The 20,839-nt window shown below is 44.5% G+C and overlaps 1 protein-coding gene and 1 non-coding gene across 5 annotated transcripts in view; both read left to right on the top strand.

The window, feature by feature from the left end:
* The window catches only part of LOC137375181 (autophagy-related protein 16-1-like), a 112,380-nt gene extending 91,541 nt beyond the window's left edge, over positions 1–20,839 (top strand). For all 4 annotated transcript variants that reach the window (XM_068041948.1, XM_068041947.1, XM_068041950.1 and 1 more), the window contains 8 exons: positions 988–1,058; positions 1,676–1,747; positions 6,696–6,816; positions 7,858–7,963; positions 9,272–9,421; positions 11,135–11,182; positions 15,659–15,760; positions 17,144–20,839. In XM_068041948.1, coding sequence (XP_067898049.1) covers positions 988–1,058; positions 1,676–1,747; positions 6,696–6,816; positions 7,858–7,963; positions 9,272–9,421; positions 11,135–11,182; positions 15,659–15,760; positions 17,144–17,237 — 764 coding nt within the window. In that variant the 3' untranslated portion in view covers positions 17,238–20,839. The remainder of the gene's footprint in view (positions 1–987; positions 1,059–1,675; positions 1,748–6,695; positions 6,817–7,857; positions 7,964–9,271; positions 9,422–11,134; positions 11,183–15,658; positions 15,761–17,143) is intronic.
* On the top strand, positions 2,249–2,510 carry LOC137375526 (small Cajal body-specific RNA 6). Its single transcript, XR_010976015.1, has one exon. It is a non-coding gene; the product is annotated as a small Cajal body-specific RNA 6 (non-coding RNA).

Here is a 20,839-nt window from a genome sequence, read left to right as displayed (position 1 = left end):
TGCAGCTTCCAGGACTAAAGATGGCGCTGCTCAAATAATCACACGAAAGCAACCTAACCTAAACACATGGCAGCACACAATGGCCGGAGGGAGTGAGCGAGCGAGCAGGCCGGGTGTGGGGTGGGTGGGAGTGGAGTGGAGTGGAATGGGGAGGGAGGTGGGGGGGAGCGAAGCGGGCAGGGGATGGGGGGGGCGGGGGGAGAGCGGAGCGGCCGGAGAGAGCAGCGAGTCTGGTCGGGCGGGGAGCGGAGCTTGATGCATGTGTGAATAGCCGTTGGTGTTGCATTGCTGTACGCATAAAGCGCATGCGCAGAGGTCGACCAGGCGCGTTGCCCGAAGATGTACACGTCACATGATGTCATCGGCGCATGCGCTAACCAGTCCTGGCCAGTCGGAACGCAGCGCATGCGCAGAGAGCAGGAGCCTGTATGCGCATGTGCGCACCTTGGCGCAGCCTTGTCACATCAGTGGCCGGCTGCTTTGTCAGGCATCACTTTGTTTTTTTTTATTTGTTTCTTTTCTCCCTGCCTTTCCTTAAAATACTGACTCTTGCTCAGGTACAAAGTCCTCCATCCTTGACTTTCTTGCTCAAGTAATCATTCTTTTTGTGTGCAACCAATGAGTGAGTGGGGTGCATCTCAGCCCAATCCTGCCCTTACTGAGTGTTCACAAGCTGCAGGATGACTGAATTGCCTGGCAGATCTTTAGCTCCCTAACCCAGGCACTGAGGCCAATTGAAGTGCACCAGTTCCTGGGACATCAAACAGAGAGTTTAACTCTGTATCGAATGCATGCTGTGTCTGGCCTGGGAATGTTTGATGCTGAGACTGGGTGTCCAAAATGGAAAGATTTCATTTCTAGCACTGAATCCCTCAGCATGAATACCGATGCATCCCAAAATATTAAATAGAGAGAGAGAAGTGTTCTGGCAGGATTCGGATGGGTTGTGATACTAAGTACTGATACATTGCTGTTTGTTTCATACAGGAAGGTGTGAATTGAAGGGCTCCCTGACTGGCAGTAATGCTGGAATTACCAGCCTTGAATTTGACAGCATGGTAAGTGGATGTTCATCAATTTTAATGATTTTTTCTCAATGCTTGCCAAAGCTACAAGTTTTTTTTTTTTTACTTTTTACAAAAAATGTCCCCTGCTCTCTAGATTTTATAAGAGTATTGCCAACTCTGCAGTACCTCAACTAAGTGGCCATTCTTCATGTGTGAGCCAAGAGAAAGTGAGTCTGCAGGTTGTTTTACCATGGGGGGGACATTACTGCTAAGCCTGATCCTTTTTACTTGTCTGCATTGGCATTCACCAAGATACTGATCAGGGCCATGAATCAGGGAGTACTTAATGAGACAGTGTAGATGGAGATCAGCAGCTGAATTTTGTGCTCCCGTCTAAGGCAGGTTCAGTGGCATGGGGTGACGGAGAATTGTCGTACCCCCGTGTACCGATTATGTCAGAAGCAGGCAAGTACCGTGACAGCATTGATGCCCGGACACGATAGCAACCTCATTTAAATTGCTGAAATGTTGTTTAGCATTAATTTGAATGTAATTATGTGCAATTTTACAAATAGTCCATTATTTTGTGGCTGACATGCGGCACTCTGTTTTAGTGACGTAGCTCAGTTTGTTTGTACAATACTGAAGATAATGGTCTTTGCTCTCAGGGTGCCTATCTGCTAGCCGCCTCCAATGACTTTGCCAGCCGAATCTGGACTGTGGATGATTCCCGGCTACGGGTAAGTTTAAGTGCTTGAACCTGCACTCAAACTAACCCTGTTCTTCTGACCTAGAGGCGTGGAACTTCCTCCGTACCCTCGTGTGTATAAGGTCTTGTGATGCTTTGTTAGCGATAAGGACTGAAAGTAGGGTTATGTTCAAGTGATAAACGTTTACCTAACTTCTAAAAGATAAAAATGCTTAACGGCCTCTGTTCCTACATGGCTCCGTTAGTGGGAGATGTTGAATTCATAATTTTTAACATCTTAGTTCACCTCTTAACCTCCTTTCTTCTAATGAAAAGGCCCAGATCCTTTAATCTCTCCTATAACTGAAGCCTGTCATCCCTGGCATCATTTTGGGATATCTTCTGCATCTTCTCCATGACCTTGACATCCATCCTAAAGCAAGGCCCAAAATGGAGCACAGTATTCTAACCATGGCCTAACCAATTATTTTGTAGGTTTTTTGTGACGGTTATTTTGATTGACAAATAAAACTGCAAAAAGCTGCTATACAGAGGTCGGTGATGATAGGTAAAAGGTCTGACTGCACAGGGCATTATCCCCACTCCTCGCTTCCAGGAAACTCTGCAGTTTCCATCCTGCTGCAGACGTGCTGTGATGGTACAGGGGTTCCTGATAGTAATTGATGCTGCTGCTTTAGTCTGTTTGAGAGATTTGGAGCATGTCTGCAGTGAGCATCTGACAATTATTCACTTAGGAGTGTTCGGTGCTGTGGGATTTGTCTCTGCTGCCTGACTGCAAACTGTAAACTGAGACCTCGCATCCTAAAATTAGCATCGAAGGGAATTCTTGCATCTATAACATGTCTGATGTGTGACTGCAATTTTTTGTATATATTTTATGTCATGTGTGTAGTATGTGCTTTTTGTAACACTTGCCCTGTCACTGTGTGCTGATTTTACTGAGCAAAATTTGTCTAATCAGTCGTCTAAATGTGTGGGCAGAGCACCCCATTGCTACCATCCTCCTTCAATGCCTCTCCACCATTGTCCAGCTGGGTGGGACTACAGTCGTGTGGTTCCATTCTTATCTATCTAATCCTAACCAGAGAATCACCTGCAATGGCTTCTCTTCCCACTCCTGCAATTACCCCTAGTGTTCCCCAAGTATCTATTCATGGTCCCCTTCTATTTCTCATCTAAGTGTTGTCCCTCAGTGACAACATCCAAAAATACGGCTCATTTTACACATGTAATACCCAGCTCTACCTCATCACCATCTCTCTCAATTCATAGAATCATAGAACGTTTGCAGTACAGAAGGAAGCCATTCAGCCTGTCATGTCTGTGTCAGCTCTCTGCAAGAGCAATTCACCTAGTCCTACTCCCCCACCTTTTTCACACAGCCCTGATTATTTTTCTCCAGATAATTATCCAATTCTCATCCGAATACCTTAATTGAATCTGCCTCCACCACACACTCAGTGCATTCCAAATCCTAATCAATCGCTGCATAAAAAAGTTTTTCCTCATGTTGCCGTTTGTTCTTTTGCCTATCACCTTAAATTGGTATCCTCTAGTTCTGGATCCTTCTGCCAATGGGAACAGTTTTTCACTACTCTGTCTAGACCTCTCATAATTTTGAATACCTTTAGCAAATATTCTCTTTGTCTTGAATCGTTCTCGTGAATCTTTTCTGCACCCTCTCTAATGCCTTTACATCCTTCCTAAAATGTAGTGCCCAGAATTGGCCACGCTACTCCTCCAGTTGAGGCCGAACCAGTGTTTTACATTGGTTCATTATAACTTCCTTGTTCTTGAACTCAATGCCCCTATTTATAAAGCCCAGGATTCTGTATGCTTTATTAACTGCTTTCTCAACCTGCTCTGCCACCTTCAATGATTAGTACACATATACCCCCAGGTCCCTCTGCTCCTGCACCCCCTTTAGAATTGTACCATGCACTATTCTGCATTAAATTTCATCTGTCACTTGTCTGCCCATTCCACCAGCCTGTCTGTGCCCTCTTGAAGTTTATCACTATCTTCCTCACAATTCACAATACTCCCAAGTTTTGTGTCATCTGCAAATTTTGAAATTGTGCCCTGTACATCAAGTCCAGGCCATTAATATACATCTAGAAAAGCAGGGGCTCTAACACCGACCCCTAGGGAACCCCGCTGAAAACCTTCCTCCAGTCTGATAAACAATCATTCACAACTACTCTGATTCATCTGCTATCTCTAAATTGTCAGACTTCTTGTCTGACATCCCAGTACTGGATGAGCAGAAATTTCCTCCAATTAAACATTGGGAAGACTGAAGCCATTGTCCTCAGCTCTGCCACATCCTTGTTTTTAAATCCCTTCACATCCTCGCCCTCACTATCTGCTTCTGGCCTCTTGTGTATCCCCTAGTTTAATCACTCCACCATTGGCGACCATGCCTTTGGTTGCCACGGCCCTAAGCTCTGGAATTCCCTTTCTAAACCTCCATGCTTCTCTTTCATTTAAAACGTCCTTAAAGCGTATCTCTTTGACTGAGCTTTTGGTCATCTGCCCTAATATCTCCTTAAGTGCATTGGTATCAAATTTTGTTATTGCTCCTGTGACGCACCTTGGAATGTTTTCCTACATTAAAGGCACAATATAAATACAATTTGTTGTTATGAAGCTGTGCATCTACCTCACAATGAGCAATGCCACAGGTCTGATAAATTTGCTTCAATCACCCTTGGCAATGTTTGCAGTGAGTTGGAGGATATGTTTTATTCCATGTAATGTGCAGTACATTTTAGGGGCCAGTGGTTTTACACTGATGCAAGGCAAATTATATTTTTAGTACGCACTTTTGCATCAGTGTAGGTATTTTGGGGTTCAGTGTGATCATGTTCATAGTTTGAGCAAGTTATAAATCTATATTAAAACAAGAAATGCTGGAAATACTTCATTAGAACTGGTCACTGACCTGAAACGTTAACTCTGCTTCTCTCTTCACAGGTGCTGCCAGACCTGTTGAGAATTTCCAGCATTTCTTTTTATTTCAGAATTCCAGCATCTGCAGTATTTTGCTTTTTATTATAAATCTGTATCCCTTATGATTGTTTATTTGCATATTGGCCCAGTTTTAGGTCATTTTTTTATTAAGTCCAGAAGATATATCAAGATGGTAGGAGAGATATTGCAGGAAGTTGAGAAGCGTGGGGAAAGAATGAGGGGTTTATGTAGTTCGGGAACAGAGAGAGAGAGATGGTTGGATTCAGGAGTGAAGTTGGGGTGGGGTGGGGGAGTGGAGGAGGTGGTGAGGGGGTGAAGGGAGTTACAGGGGAACTGGAACAAAGGGACACCAGAAATCCTAACAGTGGGATGTGATCACATTGGAAGAGGATGCAGGACTCCTGGGGAATGGGTACAGTGCAAGGAAAGCAGTTCTGGGTGCAGTTTATTTGGATCTGAAAGTAGAGAGTTGGATAACGGGGGATGCTGGGCTCTGGGAGCATGGGGCAGGCGAGTGCCTGGACATGGGCCTCCTGTGGGACAAGTGTTGGTGACTGGGACGATTGGTTGAAGGTGGATGAGGGGCGGGGTGGGTGGATGATATCTGGAAACAATGGGGTATTTGCAAAATGTAAGTGTACCAGGGTGAGGGGTGGTATGGTGGTCTGGGAGGATTGTGGAAAGGGCTTGTGAGGTCTAGAAGCATGCAGGGAATTTAGTAGGGCGGGGGGTGGGTGGGATTTGGAGTTTGGTGCCTGCTAGTAGCTTGGTTGGGGAGGAGGGGGTAATGAAGAACGATGGTTGCAAGCCTTTGTCATTTCGTTCCTGGAAGTCTTAATCTAACCTGGAAGATATTTAAAGGGTTTGCATTCTAATCACTACTTGGGCTCATGTAGAGAGGGATACCTGGGATTTGCACCTGGTGAAATGCTGAATTTTCACAGTCTTCAGGTGGCTGACGCTGTAGAGAATGGTGCTATCCTGCTTGGAGTTCTAAATCAAGAAGTTTATTGGAACAAGTTCTGGAGTCAATCAGGTGCAAAAAAAATGAGTTGATTAGATGCGCAATAAATTGGCTTGGAAATACAAAAGGCAAAATACTGCAGATCCTGGAAATCTGAAATAGGAACAGAAAGTGCTGGTGATATTCAGGTCAGGCACCATCTGTGAAGAGAGAAACACAGTTAATGTTTCGGATCTGTGACCCTTCGTCAAAACTAGAAAACTTTAAATAAAAGACTTAGAAAATGGGTAGTTTCGACTTGACGCAGATGCTGGTGGGAAAGTGTTGCAGGAAATAGTTGGTTTACACAAGACTTTATGCATATATTAGTTAGTCTCGTGGAGGATATCCTGTTTTAGAATAAGCATTATAGCATTGAAAACAATGTCGTCTGCTGAAGTGTAGGTATTGTCTTTAGTGTTTTTAAATGAGTGCAGTAGGGGTTTATTTAAAGGCAGTCTTGCTCCTGATCTGGCTTGGGAACCATTTGCAGTTCACCTGTCCTTTATAGTGACCTCCAGCAGAATTACTGCTCCACATGTCTCCAGACTTGCATTCACAGTCAGTACAATATTGACTGAGTTGGGATTTGGTGCTATCCCTCTTTTTTTTCCTATCCAGGAAAGGAGTGTTTTTGGTATCCAGGGTTATGCTAGCTTCCAAGTCAAAGAGCCCCATCAAAATAGCACTGAAGGTTTTGTTTTTGTTTTACCGTCCCATGGGGAAGTGCCTGACTTCCATACAAGAGTCCTTGGTATGACCAAAATCAGACTCTGCTGGAATCATGTGCTCGGTCAGTCCTGTGTCCCATCACTCCTGAGAGTGTCTTTTGAGTAAGACTTTGTCTGAATTTTGATTTTCAAGCAAAGCTTTTACAATGCTTTGGAGAAAAGGCTGTGTTCTATTATTGAGGGTAGAGCTGTGCTGGAAGCTGATTGCACTTTCTGTACCACATAGTTTAAGGTTGACTTCTTGCCTCTTGTGCCTTCTCTTTCCATAACAGCACACATTAACGGGACACAGTGGAAAGGTGCTTTCTGCGAAATTCCTTCTGGACAATGCCCGGGTAGTGACGGGCAGCCATGACCGAACGCTCAAGCTGTGGGACTTGAGCCGTAAGATCTGTAAGTAGGGGCGATGTGAAGGGAAAGCGACAAACAGTTTATAATGCAATGCTTCTCTTTCCTGTCCAGTGCAGCCGCAGGCCAAACTGTGTTCTGGTTTGAAAACGGCTTAAAATAGCTCATTCAGTGGCACTGTAACGCAGCCATAACCACCAGAGGGTCACAGATTTCATTCCCATTCACTGTTCAGCTAGCTAATTTCAGCAATTAGGGCCATACCTAATCTGTGGAAGGAGAAAAACAGCCATGGTCCCTATTTCTGATCATAGTTCAGTTACTCCAGCTAGATTGTGCTTGTGTGAAAATGAGTTGCAGGGCAGGATTGGGCTTGGCTGTAATGCTTTCTATGTTTCATAGCCCACTGTTGCTTGCTGTTGACATGCAAGTTATGGGAAGACCACTGGTGCCTGCGGAATGTTACCTCAGTAAGGAGTAACACCTTCAGTGGAGGAAAGAGCCAAATTAGAAAATAATTTGGGGGAAAGAAAGGAAATACATAGCAACCCACCATTGCCTGAAGAGAAAGCATTCCAAGCAAAAAGCCTTCAGTAGAACTCTAAGGGTTAACCCCCAAGTGCTAACCTTTTTTTCCCCTCATGGACATGTGTGCATGTCCAGCAATTTCTGTACAGATTTCTGGCACTTGTGCCTCCTTTTCACAAAATTGGAGTGAAGTGCCGGTTGAAGACAATCTGCCTTCCTTTCCTTCACTGCCCCACTCCCCCAGTCCACCATCTACAGGGCAGGAGAGTAAGACTCTCACTTGCACATCCAGTAGGCAGTTCATCAATGATTGGCAGATGCTTGTGAGCAGCAGATAGGGTGAAAGTAACAATGTGCAGTGCAATGATTTATAGAAAACAGTTGGCTGAACAGTGAAGTGCAGTTTGATGCTGACATGAGGAAGTGCTCTGTTTTTCAGCACCTTGAGGTTCACCAATGTTAACACACGATATTGGAAAAAAAATAAAATAGGCTCTTCAGGAATATTGCTGTATCATATTTCTGTCTCTTTACTCCATGTTGACCCTTCTCTTCTAGGTATAAAGACTGTATTTGCCGGCTCCAGCTGTAATGATATTGTTTGCACTGAGCAATGTGTTATGAGCGGGCACTTTGACAAGAAGATTCGTTTCTGGGACATCAGGTGAGATGATGGTGATGGATTTAGCTCCAGAATCACAGTGATACAGGTCCAACTCAAGATGATGTTTGATTTGGAGGGAAACTTGCAGGTGGTGGTGTTCTCATGCGTCTGCTGTCCTTGTCGTTCTATTTGGTAGAGGTCACAGGTTTGGAAGGGGCTGTCTGAGGAGGTTTGGCGAGATGCTGCAGTGCATCTTGTAGATGGTACATTCTGCTGCCAATGTGTGCTGGTGATAGAGGGAGTGAATGTTTACGGTGGTGCCAGTCAAGCAGGTTACTTTGTTTTGGATGGTGTCAAAGTTCTTAAGTGTTATTGGAACTAAAGCCTAGCTAGGGTATAAAATTAAAATTTAGTGTGCTTCTGAAAAGTTATCATTTTATGAGCCCAAATGCCACAAGGCAAACTGTTGTCGACTGGGCAATTTACGGACTGTTTACTCGGAATAAGATCTCAACGAGACTTTTCTCCAGGTCCTTGAAAGAGTAGACGGATTAAACCCTAAGAATATAGTTGAGTTTACCACAAATTGCAGAAGCAGGACCAAAGGCTTGGGCTTAGAACAAGGAAGTTGCACAGAAAGTTGTGCAGAGCTTGGTGAACATGTGGAGCAAACTGGCCATGGGGTTAGGTAGTGGGTGCAGATAGTCTGGAGAATTTAAATGCAGGTTTATTTGAGAACATAAATAGCAGCAGGAGTAGTCCATACGGCTCATCAAGCCTGCTCCACATTCAATATCATAGCTGAACTTCTGCATCAACTTCACTTTCCCACCCGATTCTTATATTCCTTGATTCCTGAGTGATCTCAGTCTTGAATATACTAATCAACCAAGCAACTGTAACATTCTGGGATAGAGAATTCCATAGCCCTCTGTTGAAGCAGTTTCTCCTTGACTCAGTCCTAAATTGCCAACCCCTTATCCTGAGACTTTAATCCCCTAGTTCTAGAGACTCTAGCCAGGGGAAACAGTGCCTCAGTATCTACCCTATCAAGCCCTCTTATAACTTTATACGTTTCCGTGAGATCAACCCTCATTCTTGTAAACTCCAGAGAATATGGATCTATTTAGATAGATATTTAAGGGAACAGCCAACTGAGAAGTATTAGTTTTGGTACTGGCAGAGTTCAAAATCTTTTCCAGTTCTGTACTTTCCCATATAATTGAACACATAACAATACAAGCTTCAGTACTGAATGAGCACAGTGTGAGACATCCGAGGTCCAAGAATAACCTAATGCTGATCTCCACAATCCTGGGACAGTATTAATTTTTGTGCATTATTTTATTTTGTGTCTACTCTTCCCAGGACGGAGAGTATTGTGCGTGAGGTGGAACTGCAGGGTCGTATCACAGCACTTGATCTCAGTCCAGAGCGCACAGAACTACTCACCTGCTCCAGAGATGACTTGTTAAAGATCATTGACCTGCGCTCGAATGTGATCAGACAATCCTTCAGGTAATTGTAAGGGTGTTTCAGGCTTCAGCTATTTATACCTGGCAATTGGTGTCTGCCTTCCTGTTTATATCTTTAAGCATTACAATATAAGACTGTTTACATTTAGGATCACTATGTTTCCATGTGTTTATATATAGGGATCAGTTCCCTTTTTTTTATTCTTTTATGGGATATGGGTATTGCTGGCAAGTCCAGCTTTATTGCCCATCCCTAATTGTCCTTTGAGAAGGTGGTGGTGAGCTGCTTTATTGAACCACGTGGTTTAGGTACACCCACACTGCTGTTAGGAAGGGAATTCCAGGATTTTGACCCAGCGAAAATGAAAGAACAGCGATACAAGTCCAACTTAAGATGATGCATGATTTGGAGGGGAACTTGCAGGTGGTGGTGTTCTCATGCGTTTGCTGTCCTTGTCCTTCTAGCTGGTAGAGGTCACAGGTTTGGAAGGTGCTGTCCGAGGAGGTTTGGCGAGTTGCTGCAGTGCATTTTGTAGATGGTACACTCTGCTGCCACTGTGTGCCAGTGGTGCAGGGTGTGAATGCTTAAGGTGATGAATGGGGTGCCAGTCAAGCAGGTTGCTCTGTTTTGGATGGTGTCGAGCTTCTTAAGTGTTATTGTATCTAAAGCCTGGCTCGGGTATAAAATTAAAACCCAACCCGGGCCTGACCCGACCACAGCCAACCCGAGCCTGAGTCCTTGAATTTTCTTCGCCCCTGACCTGACCCGACACGAATATCCTTCATCCATTCCGGCAGCAGGCTATTCCTTCAGATGGAGTGGTGGGGAATCATGGGTAAGCCTGATCCCATGACTTCCCGGAAGCAGCACTGTCCAGCCCACCCCGACCCGACCCAACCGCTGGACTCTGAATATAGACCTGACCTGACTTGAACCCCACACGTAGTTGGGTCTAGTCTGGTTCAGGTCGGGTAGCCAGGCTTTAATTGGAACTGCACTCATCCAGGCAATTGGAAAGTATTCCATTGCATCCCTGGCTTGTGCCTTGTAGATGGAGGATGGGCTTTGGGGAGTCAGGTGGTGTGTTACTCGCTAAAGAATTCCTAGCCTCTGACTTGCTCTTGTAGCCACAGTATTTATGTGGTCGGTCCAATTATGTTTCTGGTCAATGGTAACCCCCTAAGATGTTGTGGTTGATATGTGTCCATTTTTCTGGCCCCCTTTTTGTTTGGTTCATTCATGTAATGTGAACTTCTTTGGCAAGGCCAGTGTTTATTGCTGATCCCTAATTGCTGTTGAGAAAGTGGTGGTGCACAGCCTTATGAAGCACTGCAGTCCATATGGTGAAGGTGTTCCCTCAGTGACATTTTCGTAGTGGTTTGGTATAACTGAGCAGTTTGCTAGACCATTTCAGAGGGTAGTTAAGAGTCAACCACATTGCTGTGGGTCTGAAGTCACATGTAGGCCAGACTAGGCAAGAACGACATGAGTGAACCAGATAGATTTTTATGGCAATCCAGTAGTTTCAGGGTCACCATTACTGATCTTTTTTTTATTCCAAATTTTTATTTAATAAACTGAATTTAAATTTCACAGCTGCTGTGGTGGAATTTGAACTCTGGATCATTAGTCCAGGCCTCTGGATTACTGTGCCAGTAACATAATCACGATGCTGCTGTACCCCATTAACTAATGTGGTTGATTGGTGTCCATCTCTCTGCTGTTTTGACTCTGTACAATCTCTTTTCTGCACAGCTCACAAGGATTCAAATGCGGATCAGATTGGACAAGAGTGACGTTCAGGTAATTGAGCTCTAATATGCATTAATCTGTGAACAAGCAGACATTGATTGTGTTTTGGCAAAGGAAAAGAATGGAGGATAAAACACTGCACACACATTCCAGGTGTTTGGGGATGGGAGGGGGGTGGTGAAGGTTAATGGTGCTGGACAGCTCCAGATGTGTCGAGGGGTGCTGGATGATTCCAGGTGTGTTGGGCGGAGGTGGGTGGGTGATGGGTGCGTGCTGAGCACCTCCAGGTCTGTCTGGTCACTGTGGAGGATTTGATTTAGGGAAGGTTCATTTTTCCTTGAAATTTTCACAGTCCTGCAAATCTCTTATCTTAAAACTTCAATGGCTGTGTCAGAGCAACATTAAAGAGAGGGCATCTCTTAAATTTGTACCGGTGTTGGAATGACAAGTTATACCCTAGAGGTCCTCACCATTTGAAAGTTAAAAAAGCTTCTTGGCATTACATTAAATATCTGCTCCTGATGATTAGAGCACTGAACGGCAGCCTTTGGTTTAGTTGACCATTGCTCCTACTATGGAAAGCAGTGGTGCTTCACTTCCTGCCTCCAACCTAAGCTGACAGCTGGTGGCAAAGCTAAACAGGGCCTACTGGCATCTGATTGAGTCTGCTGTCTGAGATCCGAAGCATCAGCCAACCTGGCCAGATTGTGTTGTGCTTACTGCTGATGGCCTGCACAGACATTTCAACAGCTTGAAGTAAAGTGGTCAGAACCACTGGCGCAAGTAGAATTGATTTTGTTTTCTCATTGCTGTTATAAATGAATATAAAATAAATAAATTTAAATAGTCGTTTGGTAGTACAGAACTTGACTGTTGCTGAAAACAGAGACATTTTGTCAAAGCTTTTCATCTTGCACTCATCAGGACAATTCACAAGAATACCAATGTAAGGGAAAGCAACAAATTTATACTGTATGAGAAGAGAGTGCTGCTGGTTGGTAAGTGGACTGTGATTGGTAGAGGCATAGCCATGGAGAATGCACTAGTTTATGGTGACTGACAGTTAACTGCCAAGCTTTGTTTGATATTTAAACCTGGCAATTTGACTGAGTGGTCAAGGCATTGCCCTGAGGAATGAACCAGTGAATGGCTGTCACTTACTTTGTTTAACTGAAACAGGCTCAATGTGTGTACATGTTCTTTCTGTCTACAGAGAACAGGGCCCTGTGCGAGCCCGACTGACCATCTTAAATTGGTCGTCAGCGTAATTATTAGCACGCTGAGGATTATTTAGCAAATGTTGTCCAATCGCAGAATCACATCTAACGTTGAACACTTTTGTATTTTGCACGGACTGGTTGGGTACGGTCTGTACCTTGCCCATTGCGAACAGCGGAAGGGACATGCTGTTTGATACAATCCGCCAGTCTTTGGGACGTACGGCCTATATACCTAGCATCACACTGGCATTGAGATTCATATACCACATTACTCATTTGTGTGATAGGCAGAATGTCCTTTTGGCTTGATGGCAGTATCCTGTTAGTGGCAAGCACTACATGTGTTGCTGCTGCATAGTAGCAGCATGAAACAGCTAGTTTCACCTGTTTCTCAAATTTTGGGATCCATTATCCTTCTATGGTAAACTGAGCACTTTTCAGATCCGAAAATGATGGCCTTAGGCCCATTCATAAGTTTGTGCGATACACAGCGAGAAATAATCTGATCAGGGTAACCATTGTCACGCAGGATGCCTTTGATTCGCCCGATTTCAGCATCAAGCTTGCATGGTGAGCAAATGGCTCGGGCCCTATTTACGCGGTTGCCAATAAAGCCAATCTGATAGCACGTGGTAAAGTGTGTCGGGTTCAGGTCGGATCTCTCTTCCGAGTCCAGCATTTGGGCTCGAGTCGGGCTGGATGTGGATGGTGCTGCCTTGCTCCGGGAAGTAATCTTCAAATGAACATTCAAGACGTCAAGGTGGGAAACGTGCAGTCTGGACTCCGCACTCTGCATTTATGCCTGGCTACCTGACCAAACCTGACTACATTTGTCGGGTTCGGGTCGGGCATTTAAAAAAGTTAAAGGTCTCGGGCCCGGGTCGGGTTCGGGTTGGCTGTTGTTGGGTTGGGCCCTGGTCGGATTTCAATTTTATACCCGAGCCAGGCTTTAGTGCATGGAACTGTAAGAGTCCCAACGCATGTATTGACCAGTGAAGGTAGGCTTGCAGTAGACCGTGGTAGAAAACCCCCAAGCAGATTTCTCAATTAGTACGTCAAGCAAAGTACGTCAGCATTTGACTGCTCCATTTTAAAGGTGAATTTGAGCGCAAGATGGATCCCATTAAGACGTGTAAGGAAATTATTGAATGCAGCTGCGAATTCAAATATAGCAAACGTTTCATCTACATATCAGAAATATGCAAGAGGTAGGAGGTTCGGTGTCATTCCCTCGAAGACAAGTTTCTCATGGAACCCAACAAAGATGCTCGTGAAAGTTGGGCCTAGAGGGAATCCCATGGCAACACCATCTATTTGGGCATGCATGGTGTTGTTAAAACTGAACTCAACTGCACGAGTTCGTAAGTTCAATGAATACTGATTCACGCAATGGTGGCGGGTCTAGATCGCCACGATATAATGCAGCAGCGCAAGTGTCTATGACTTCCTTAAGTGGTACATTGGTGAATAAGCCAGCAATGTCAAATGAGCACAATGTCAGGTCATTGCTATTGATATGCAAATCCTGTATGGTCTTCACAAATGTGAAGGAATCCTGCACCGTGTGTGCGGAGAACTTGATCGAAACTGGTTGTAACAATTCGTCCAACCATTTGGCCAATTCATGTTGATTCTCGCTGTATATCGTGCAAACTTATGAACGGGCCTAAGGCCGTCATTTACGGCTCTGAAAAGTGCCCAGTCTACCTCAGATTACCCTGGAAGGGTAATGGAGCCCAAAGATTTGAGCAACAGGTGAAGCTAGCTGCTTCACGCTGCTACTATGCGTGGCGTTTGCCGTCAAGCCAAAAAGGCTTTCTGCCTATCTCACAAATGAGTGATGTGAGAAATTAATTTCAATGCCAGTGTGATGCCAGATATATAGGCCGTACGTCCCAAAGACTGGCGAATCGTACCAAACAGCATGTCCCTTCCGCTGTTCGCAACGGGCAAGGTACAGACGTACGCAACCAGCCTGTGCTTGCAAAACTTAAAACACAGTGTCCAACATTAGATGTGACTCTGCAATTGGACAATGTTTGCTAAATAATCCTCTGTGCTAAGAATTACACTGACGACCAGTTTAAGATTGTCATTTGGGCTTGCAGTGTAATGCATTTGCACATATTGACAGTTAAATATATTAATACACAGGGACCTGTTCTTTGCAGACAGAAAGAACATGAATGCACATTGCGCCTGTTTCAGCTAAACAAAATAAATGACAGCCATTCGCTGGTTCATTCGACAATGCCTTGACCAATCAGAGTCAAGTTGCCTGGTTTAAATTTCAAATAAAGCTTGGCAGTTAACTGTCAGTCACCATAAACTGGTGCATTCTCAATGGCAACGCCTGTACCAATCAGCACTCTCTTCTCATACAGTATAAGTTTGTTGCTTTCCCTTTCATTGGTATTCTTATGAATGCTCCTGCTGAGTGCAAGATGAAAAGCTTCGACAAAATGTCTCTGTTTTCAGCAATGTTTAAATAAATTTAATATTTTAGCAACAAAAGATGTAATCTAGTGCAGGCCAGTAATGTAATGGAGACATCACACTCGTTGAAGTTTGAGATGTGCGTGTGATCTGGAGATTCCTAGCCCATTTTTGAGTGTCATGGTGATGATTGATGGATACATGCTGAGTATATGACCAGCCTGTGACTCAACCAGCTGAAAATCGGCAACACAAGGCCATTATTTTCACCCACTTCCAACAGCCCCACTTACTTTTTTTCTTCTCTCTCGGTTGTGGGCATTGCTGGTGGATGTTGCCTGGACCCTTCAGGCAGTTAAAGACTCAGCCAGGGTGGCTTGAAACTGGAATTATATATGGGCCAGACTAGACTGGTAAGGGCAGCAGGTTTTCTTCCATAAAGAACATTAGTGAAGCTGTATTTTTTTTTTACATGGCTTCATGGTCACGTTTACTGATATCAGCTTTGTATTTGTAAAATTTGTTTAATTGAATTCAAATTCTCAAACTGGCGTGGCAGGAGTTGAATTTGCATTTTCTGGATTAATAAATATTCCAGTAGCATAACCACTACATTACTGTACCCCTTTCCTGTTGAGGTCTCCTGAGGCTTTCATTATACTACAGCTCATCAAAATAAACAGCTGTGTCACTGCTCAAATTGCATGACACCATCAGCAGAGCCTCTTGAATATCACTCTCATGTTTTCAGTCACTAACCCTGCAGTGTGGCAGTGCCCTATAAAAATGCGTGCAATGTGTATTCGGGGGGATCCAAGAGTTAACAGCCCTCTGAAATGATTCATCACCAATTCACACTCTCTCTTTCCAGCCCGGATGGGAAGTTTGTGGCTGCTGGGTCTTCAGATGGAACACTTTATGTGTGGAGTGTCGAATCTGGGAAGATAGAAAGAACTCTGGGAAAGCACCACAGGTTTGTTACAGACTAGCTGCTGAGCATGTGATGTAATTGTTGTTTATAATGCTGCGCTCACCTTCCCAAGTGTGATGATTGAGGGACCTTTCGCTGCCCTCGAGCGGTTTGTTGAGGGACCTTTCGCTGTCCTCGAGCGGTTTCAGGCTGCCATAAGTTCAGCTGTTTGAAGTGTTCATTCTGCACCATTTTATTTGTGTCCTAATATCCTGTCCTCACCTGAAAGATTCTGGCTTTCGCTGGGGGCCAGTGCCAGAACCTTGCCCAAGTGGCCATTCTTCATGTGTGGGCCTAAATTGCCAGTGTCCAGTAGAGTTTGAAGGGCATTACACCTGTGGCAGGCATTTGCCAATGGGAGTTGGTAGATATTGATTCAGAGGTGTAATCCTGGCTGATACTTAAATCCCATCCACACCCTCGCCCGCCCCACCAATTATTTTCTGAGGATATTACTGGAGTTTAACCACTTCAGACAGTGTACCGAGCATTAGTGACAGGCCTAGTCTTCCAAGTTCAATCAGAGAGCTAGGGTAGCTATCAGGAGCATCCAGGAGTACTGTGAACTTGCCTGGTTCAGGGGTAGGATTGCATGGGGTTCACATGTTCCTGATCTTCCAGCGCTAGGTCTGCCATGTTGGAGTAACCTGAACCCCAAAGGTATTCTGCTTACTCCTCCCTTCCCCTCACTCCCAAAGGATGATAGTCACTCAGTCATCAGAACATAAACCCAGCACCTAGGCGTGCTTATTTGCTCCATTTGCCCTGCACCAAAAAAAAAATGATCTAAAGGCGCTGTGCGGCAACATCACTGGTCAGTCAGAGAACAGCTGCAGAGCCCGCCTTTTCTCCTTGTGCCTTTCATCCCCCTCTCTTTGTCTGATTAATTATGCTGTTTACTGTAGGACAGATGGTGCTGCAGATATTTAAAGTGCAGTTTTCCCTCTTCAGTTTCTCATTATGCCAGCTTGGCTCAGTTCACGGCTCACTGACCTCTGAGTCAGATGGTTCTGGGTTTGAGCTCCAGTTCACGACTGTGTGCCAAATCTAAAATTAAGTCAATTGCCTGTGCTGCACTTGGGGAAATCCTGATGACATGAAAGGCATTATGAAATTGCAATTTCTCTTTCTTTTCTTTAAGTGCCATTTTTCAGACTTCCTCCCTTGCTCTCCTGAAGCTATTGGGGGACATTTAACAAGTGAACTGACATTTGGAGCGAGTTAGCATTCGGGCAGCAGAGTATTAGATGAGCTCAGGTTTATGGAGGGCATATGGTGGGAGACCAGCCGACTCAGCGTATGTGTTACAAGGGGTGATAAAGTGCTAAACAGAATCTCTGACCCTTGTTCATACTTTCCTTTTGTCCTCCTCCTCCTCCGGTTCAGCTCCTCCGTAAATGCAGTGTCATGGTCGCCATCTGGGGAGCATGTGATCAGTGTGGACAAAGGAAGCCGTGTGGTACTTTGGTCAGAGGCTTAATTTAACATGACCGGAAGACGGCCAGGCGGTGCCCTTGTACAGGCACACCTTCCAGCCACATACAGGACATCGGCCCATGGCACGCGGTGTGGCAGAGCGAGCCCTCCTCCCATATATTAGGGCCACCGGAAGGGCATTCAGACAACACGATCATTCATGAGAAGCACGCTCTCTACCTGCTGGAGTATATCGCTTTTGGAACTATATGGAAGGTCTGTGCTGTGTTCCAGCTGCTGTGATCAACTTTGGGACATGGAGCCATCCTACTTGACCTGGGTTAGCCACGGAAGGCTACTCTGCCCACTGCTTCCATTTTATTGCTGCCCCGTCAAATGGCGGGGGTTACTGGCATTGTGTCTGCTTTACCACCCTCCCTTGCCCCTCCCCTGACCTGGATAAGTATGTTGATCTTCATTTCTTTGGAAGACACGGGAAAAGAATGTTCTGATAATGTGGAGTTGTTACCGATGGTATATGTTTGATTATTAAGTTCTCTGATGAAGTAGCTTGAAGTGATGGATAGATGTGTTGTGATGGTGGAGGGGTGGTATTGTGTAGTTTATTTTGCCTTGAGGGAAGCTGTAAACCACTTGAGAATGTTCCCTGAAAGAGCAAGTTAATGCCTTAGGAATGAGAGAACAAGCATTTTCTTTTGCATTTGTTCTTTGCATGTGGGCGGCACTGAAAAGGCTACATTAATTGCCCATCCCCAATTGCCCTTAGCCTTGAATCGAGGCATCCATTGTGGGTGATGGTACTGCCACAGTGGTGGTAGTTCAGGGGCATGAATCATCCATCAGTGATCCCAACAAATGGGGAACTTATGCACAATTGCACTGATAGAGTTACACAATCCCCCTCTGTTTATCTTCAGTAATACACTGATAGACCTTGCCCCAATCTATTTAATCACACCCTCTATCTTCAGTAACCATTGATCAATTTCCTTCCTCACTCTCCTTAATCTTGCACTCTTTTTTTCATTAATTTGCCCTAAATTGACACTGTTTGCACTCGGAGTGAAGATCGAACAATATGTTACTGTTTATGTTTAGTAAGTCCATCTCCCCATTCTCTATTTAATTTGTACAGAGGGCCAGGTTCCAGGTTTTTGCATTTTGGAATGTGCATCTCTGGAGCAAGCCAGAGCAGTGTCTAGCCTTGTGTTCCAAATGTATCCTCCGAAGATACTGAGAGCACTGCCAGCATGTTGCTAAACTATACAGATGAGAAGGTCCCAGGGTGAATTCTCAGTTTGCACTCTTAGCCAGTATTTGAGGCATCGGTTTGGATCCTAAAGTTGGCCTTAGTGCCCTGGGCTAAGTAGAGGAAAGATCAACCAGATTTCCTGAGCCTGATCATTGCACAGTGACTCTGACTTGAAAGTATGAAAGTGGAGACTTTGGATGGGGTGGAGGGAGCATTTAGCTTCATTGCGATGATCCCATGATTTCTAGGCACACACATATTTAGGCTGAACACTAAATGAAGATACTGCAAGCTGCCTACGGGACTGAACCCCAGCAAGAAGTCGGCGCCTTGAAAAGAGGAGCAAAAGAAAGCTGTTTTTAAAATAAACGTACGCTAACTTCAAATACACATTATATAGATAATAAATATAAAACAAACTTGGACAGGAAGCTTCAGAAGATGCGCACTCATTATAACTTCATATGCCTCATTCTTAGATCCACATTTTTTTTGAACTGTGTAATCCACACCAGTATCACCTCTCATTACTAAGCCTATGCCAAACTGAAGAGGAACCAGCACTATGTCCTGTTAACTAACAATGTTTCCATTATTAAGCACCTGATTCACAGAGTATCCATTTTATAACAGCTACAGATTGTATTTTATAAAGATGCTCAATGATTGACCGAGATAAAAAGAGAAAGCTGCATATTCACAGCAGGGCCTACAGTGTCATAGAGGAAGAATGTGCTTGTTGGTCACTATAGACTCTATCATAACACACACAATTGTTGGACACTAGATTGTAGTCTGTGATGTGAACTTTTGGCATCTGGATTCCAATCTGGTTCTCACCAATGGGATGAGGGGTAGTCGAATGGGTTTTGTATAGAATGGCAGCCCAGCTGCTATTGGCTCTGAGGCCATAGCAGAATATTACCCATAATTTGCACTGAATTGACAGGTTGGGAAAAAGCTGATGTGAGACATGGGAAAACTCAGCAGCATAGTGGCGATACTCCATCCGAGATGGTAGTGGAATCATTTTGTTCACATCTAACCTGTGGGGTACCTGGCTCAGGAGTGTATGGTATCTGACCTGGGAGTGTTTGGGACAATGCAGTGGGATCTTTATTGTACATCTAACCCAAGTTGTACCTGATCTTGGAATGCTTGGGGCAATCTGCAGGGAGCCATACTCTATCTAACCTAGGAATGCTTGCTGTAGTGTAGCTTTACTCTATGCTGAACCTGAGCTGGTTAGGTACTCAGTTTAAATATGGTGTAAATCTCCCTCTGTTGTAGTGTGTTTCAGCTTTAGTCTTGATCTGTGCTAACAGCACGGGTGGAAGACCGTGCAAACTCATTTCACGAGTTTAAATTTTACAAAGGGACAATCTTGCAAGTTTTCATCCCATCAGTCCTGCTGGATTTGAACTCTGGTTAATATAGGCCAGTAGCTAATCTACTGCATCATCCAGTCCCCCAGTTCTGGCTTTTTTTTTTATATAGACGAATTGATCAAAATAAAACCTTCAACAACAGTCCCTATATATATTCACTAGAGGCGCCTGAAACTGCCAGCTCTGCTGCTTGCCCATCACGATGAGCATTGGTAAATTTTATGGGGCTTTCCATTCTGTGGGCATCAGCCAAGTAGCTCTGTTCCACGTGTAAAAAAAAAATGCTCACATCGAGCAATCTTTGAATCTGGTTTCTGGTCCCATCTTTGTTGCATTGCAAGCACATTTATGCCTGTTGAGAGGTAACCCTGTTGAGGTCGGGAATGGGGCTCTGGATGAGGTGGTGTGCTCGTTAACACCTGGAAGGTCAAGGCTTCATACTTTTCCCCCTTAGCTGCACATTAGATGCTCAAACATCTGGAAGTTCTCATTTACCATTGATCTGCATGGAAGAGTTCTCAGTATTGTTATGGGTGCCCATAGCCCGGGCAACCTATTGTCAGTGTGGCCTACTCAAAGTTGGGAAGAGAACAAACAAGTGTCTTCTGCCATAGTTGAACACACAGATCCAGTACATTCGTTGGCTACTACGATTTTACCAAATGTGCTATTAAGAATTTGCTTGCGCTGTGACTGCAGACTGTCCTAGGGTAGAGAACAACGATGGCAGGGTCCGACATTTGTTCAGTGTGTATAGTTAAGTGGTATGTTTCAATTACCTCAATTGTATCAATGCTTTAAGAGTGCTCTCCGGAAAGTCTTATTTGCACTTTATATTTTTTTCCTCAAGAAGGCGGCATTAAACTGTCTAGTTGCCTGGCTGAGATTCGGCTCACTCATCGCGGCTGAATCCCATGTAATTACCAACGACTTTGCTCTGTAAATCTGCCAGTGCTGCTTCGTTACAAATGTTTTTTTTAAATAAAGTGAATTCTAAAAGCTGCA

Source organism: Heterodontus francisci, chromosome 11 (assembly GCF_036365525.1).
Source record: "Heterodontus francisci isolate sHetFra1 chromosome 11, sHetFra1.hap1, whole genome shotgun sequence".
Taxonomy (NCBI): domain Eukaryota; kingdom Metazoa; phylum Chordata; class Chondrichthyes; order Heterodontiformes; family Heterodontidae; genus Heterodontus; species Heterodontus francisci.
This window is presented reverse-complemented; position numbering and strand designations above follow the sequence as displayed.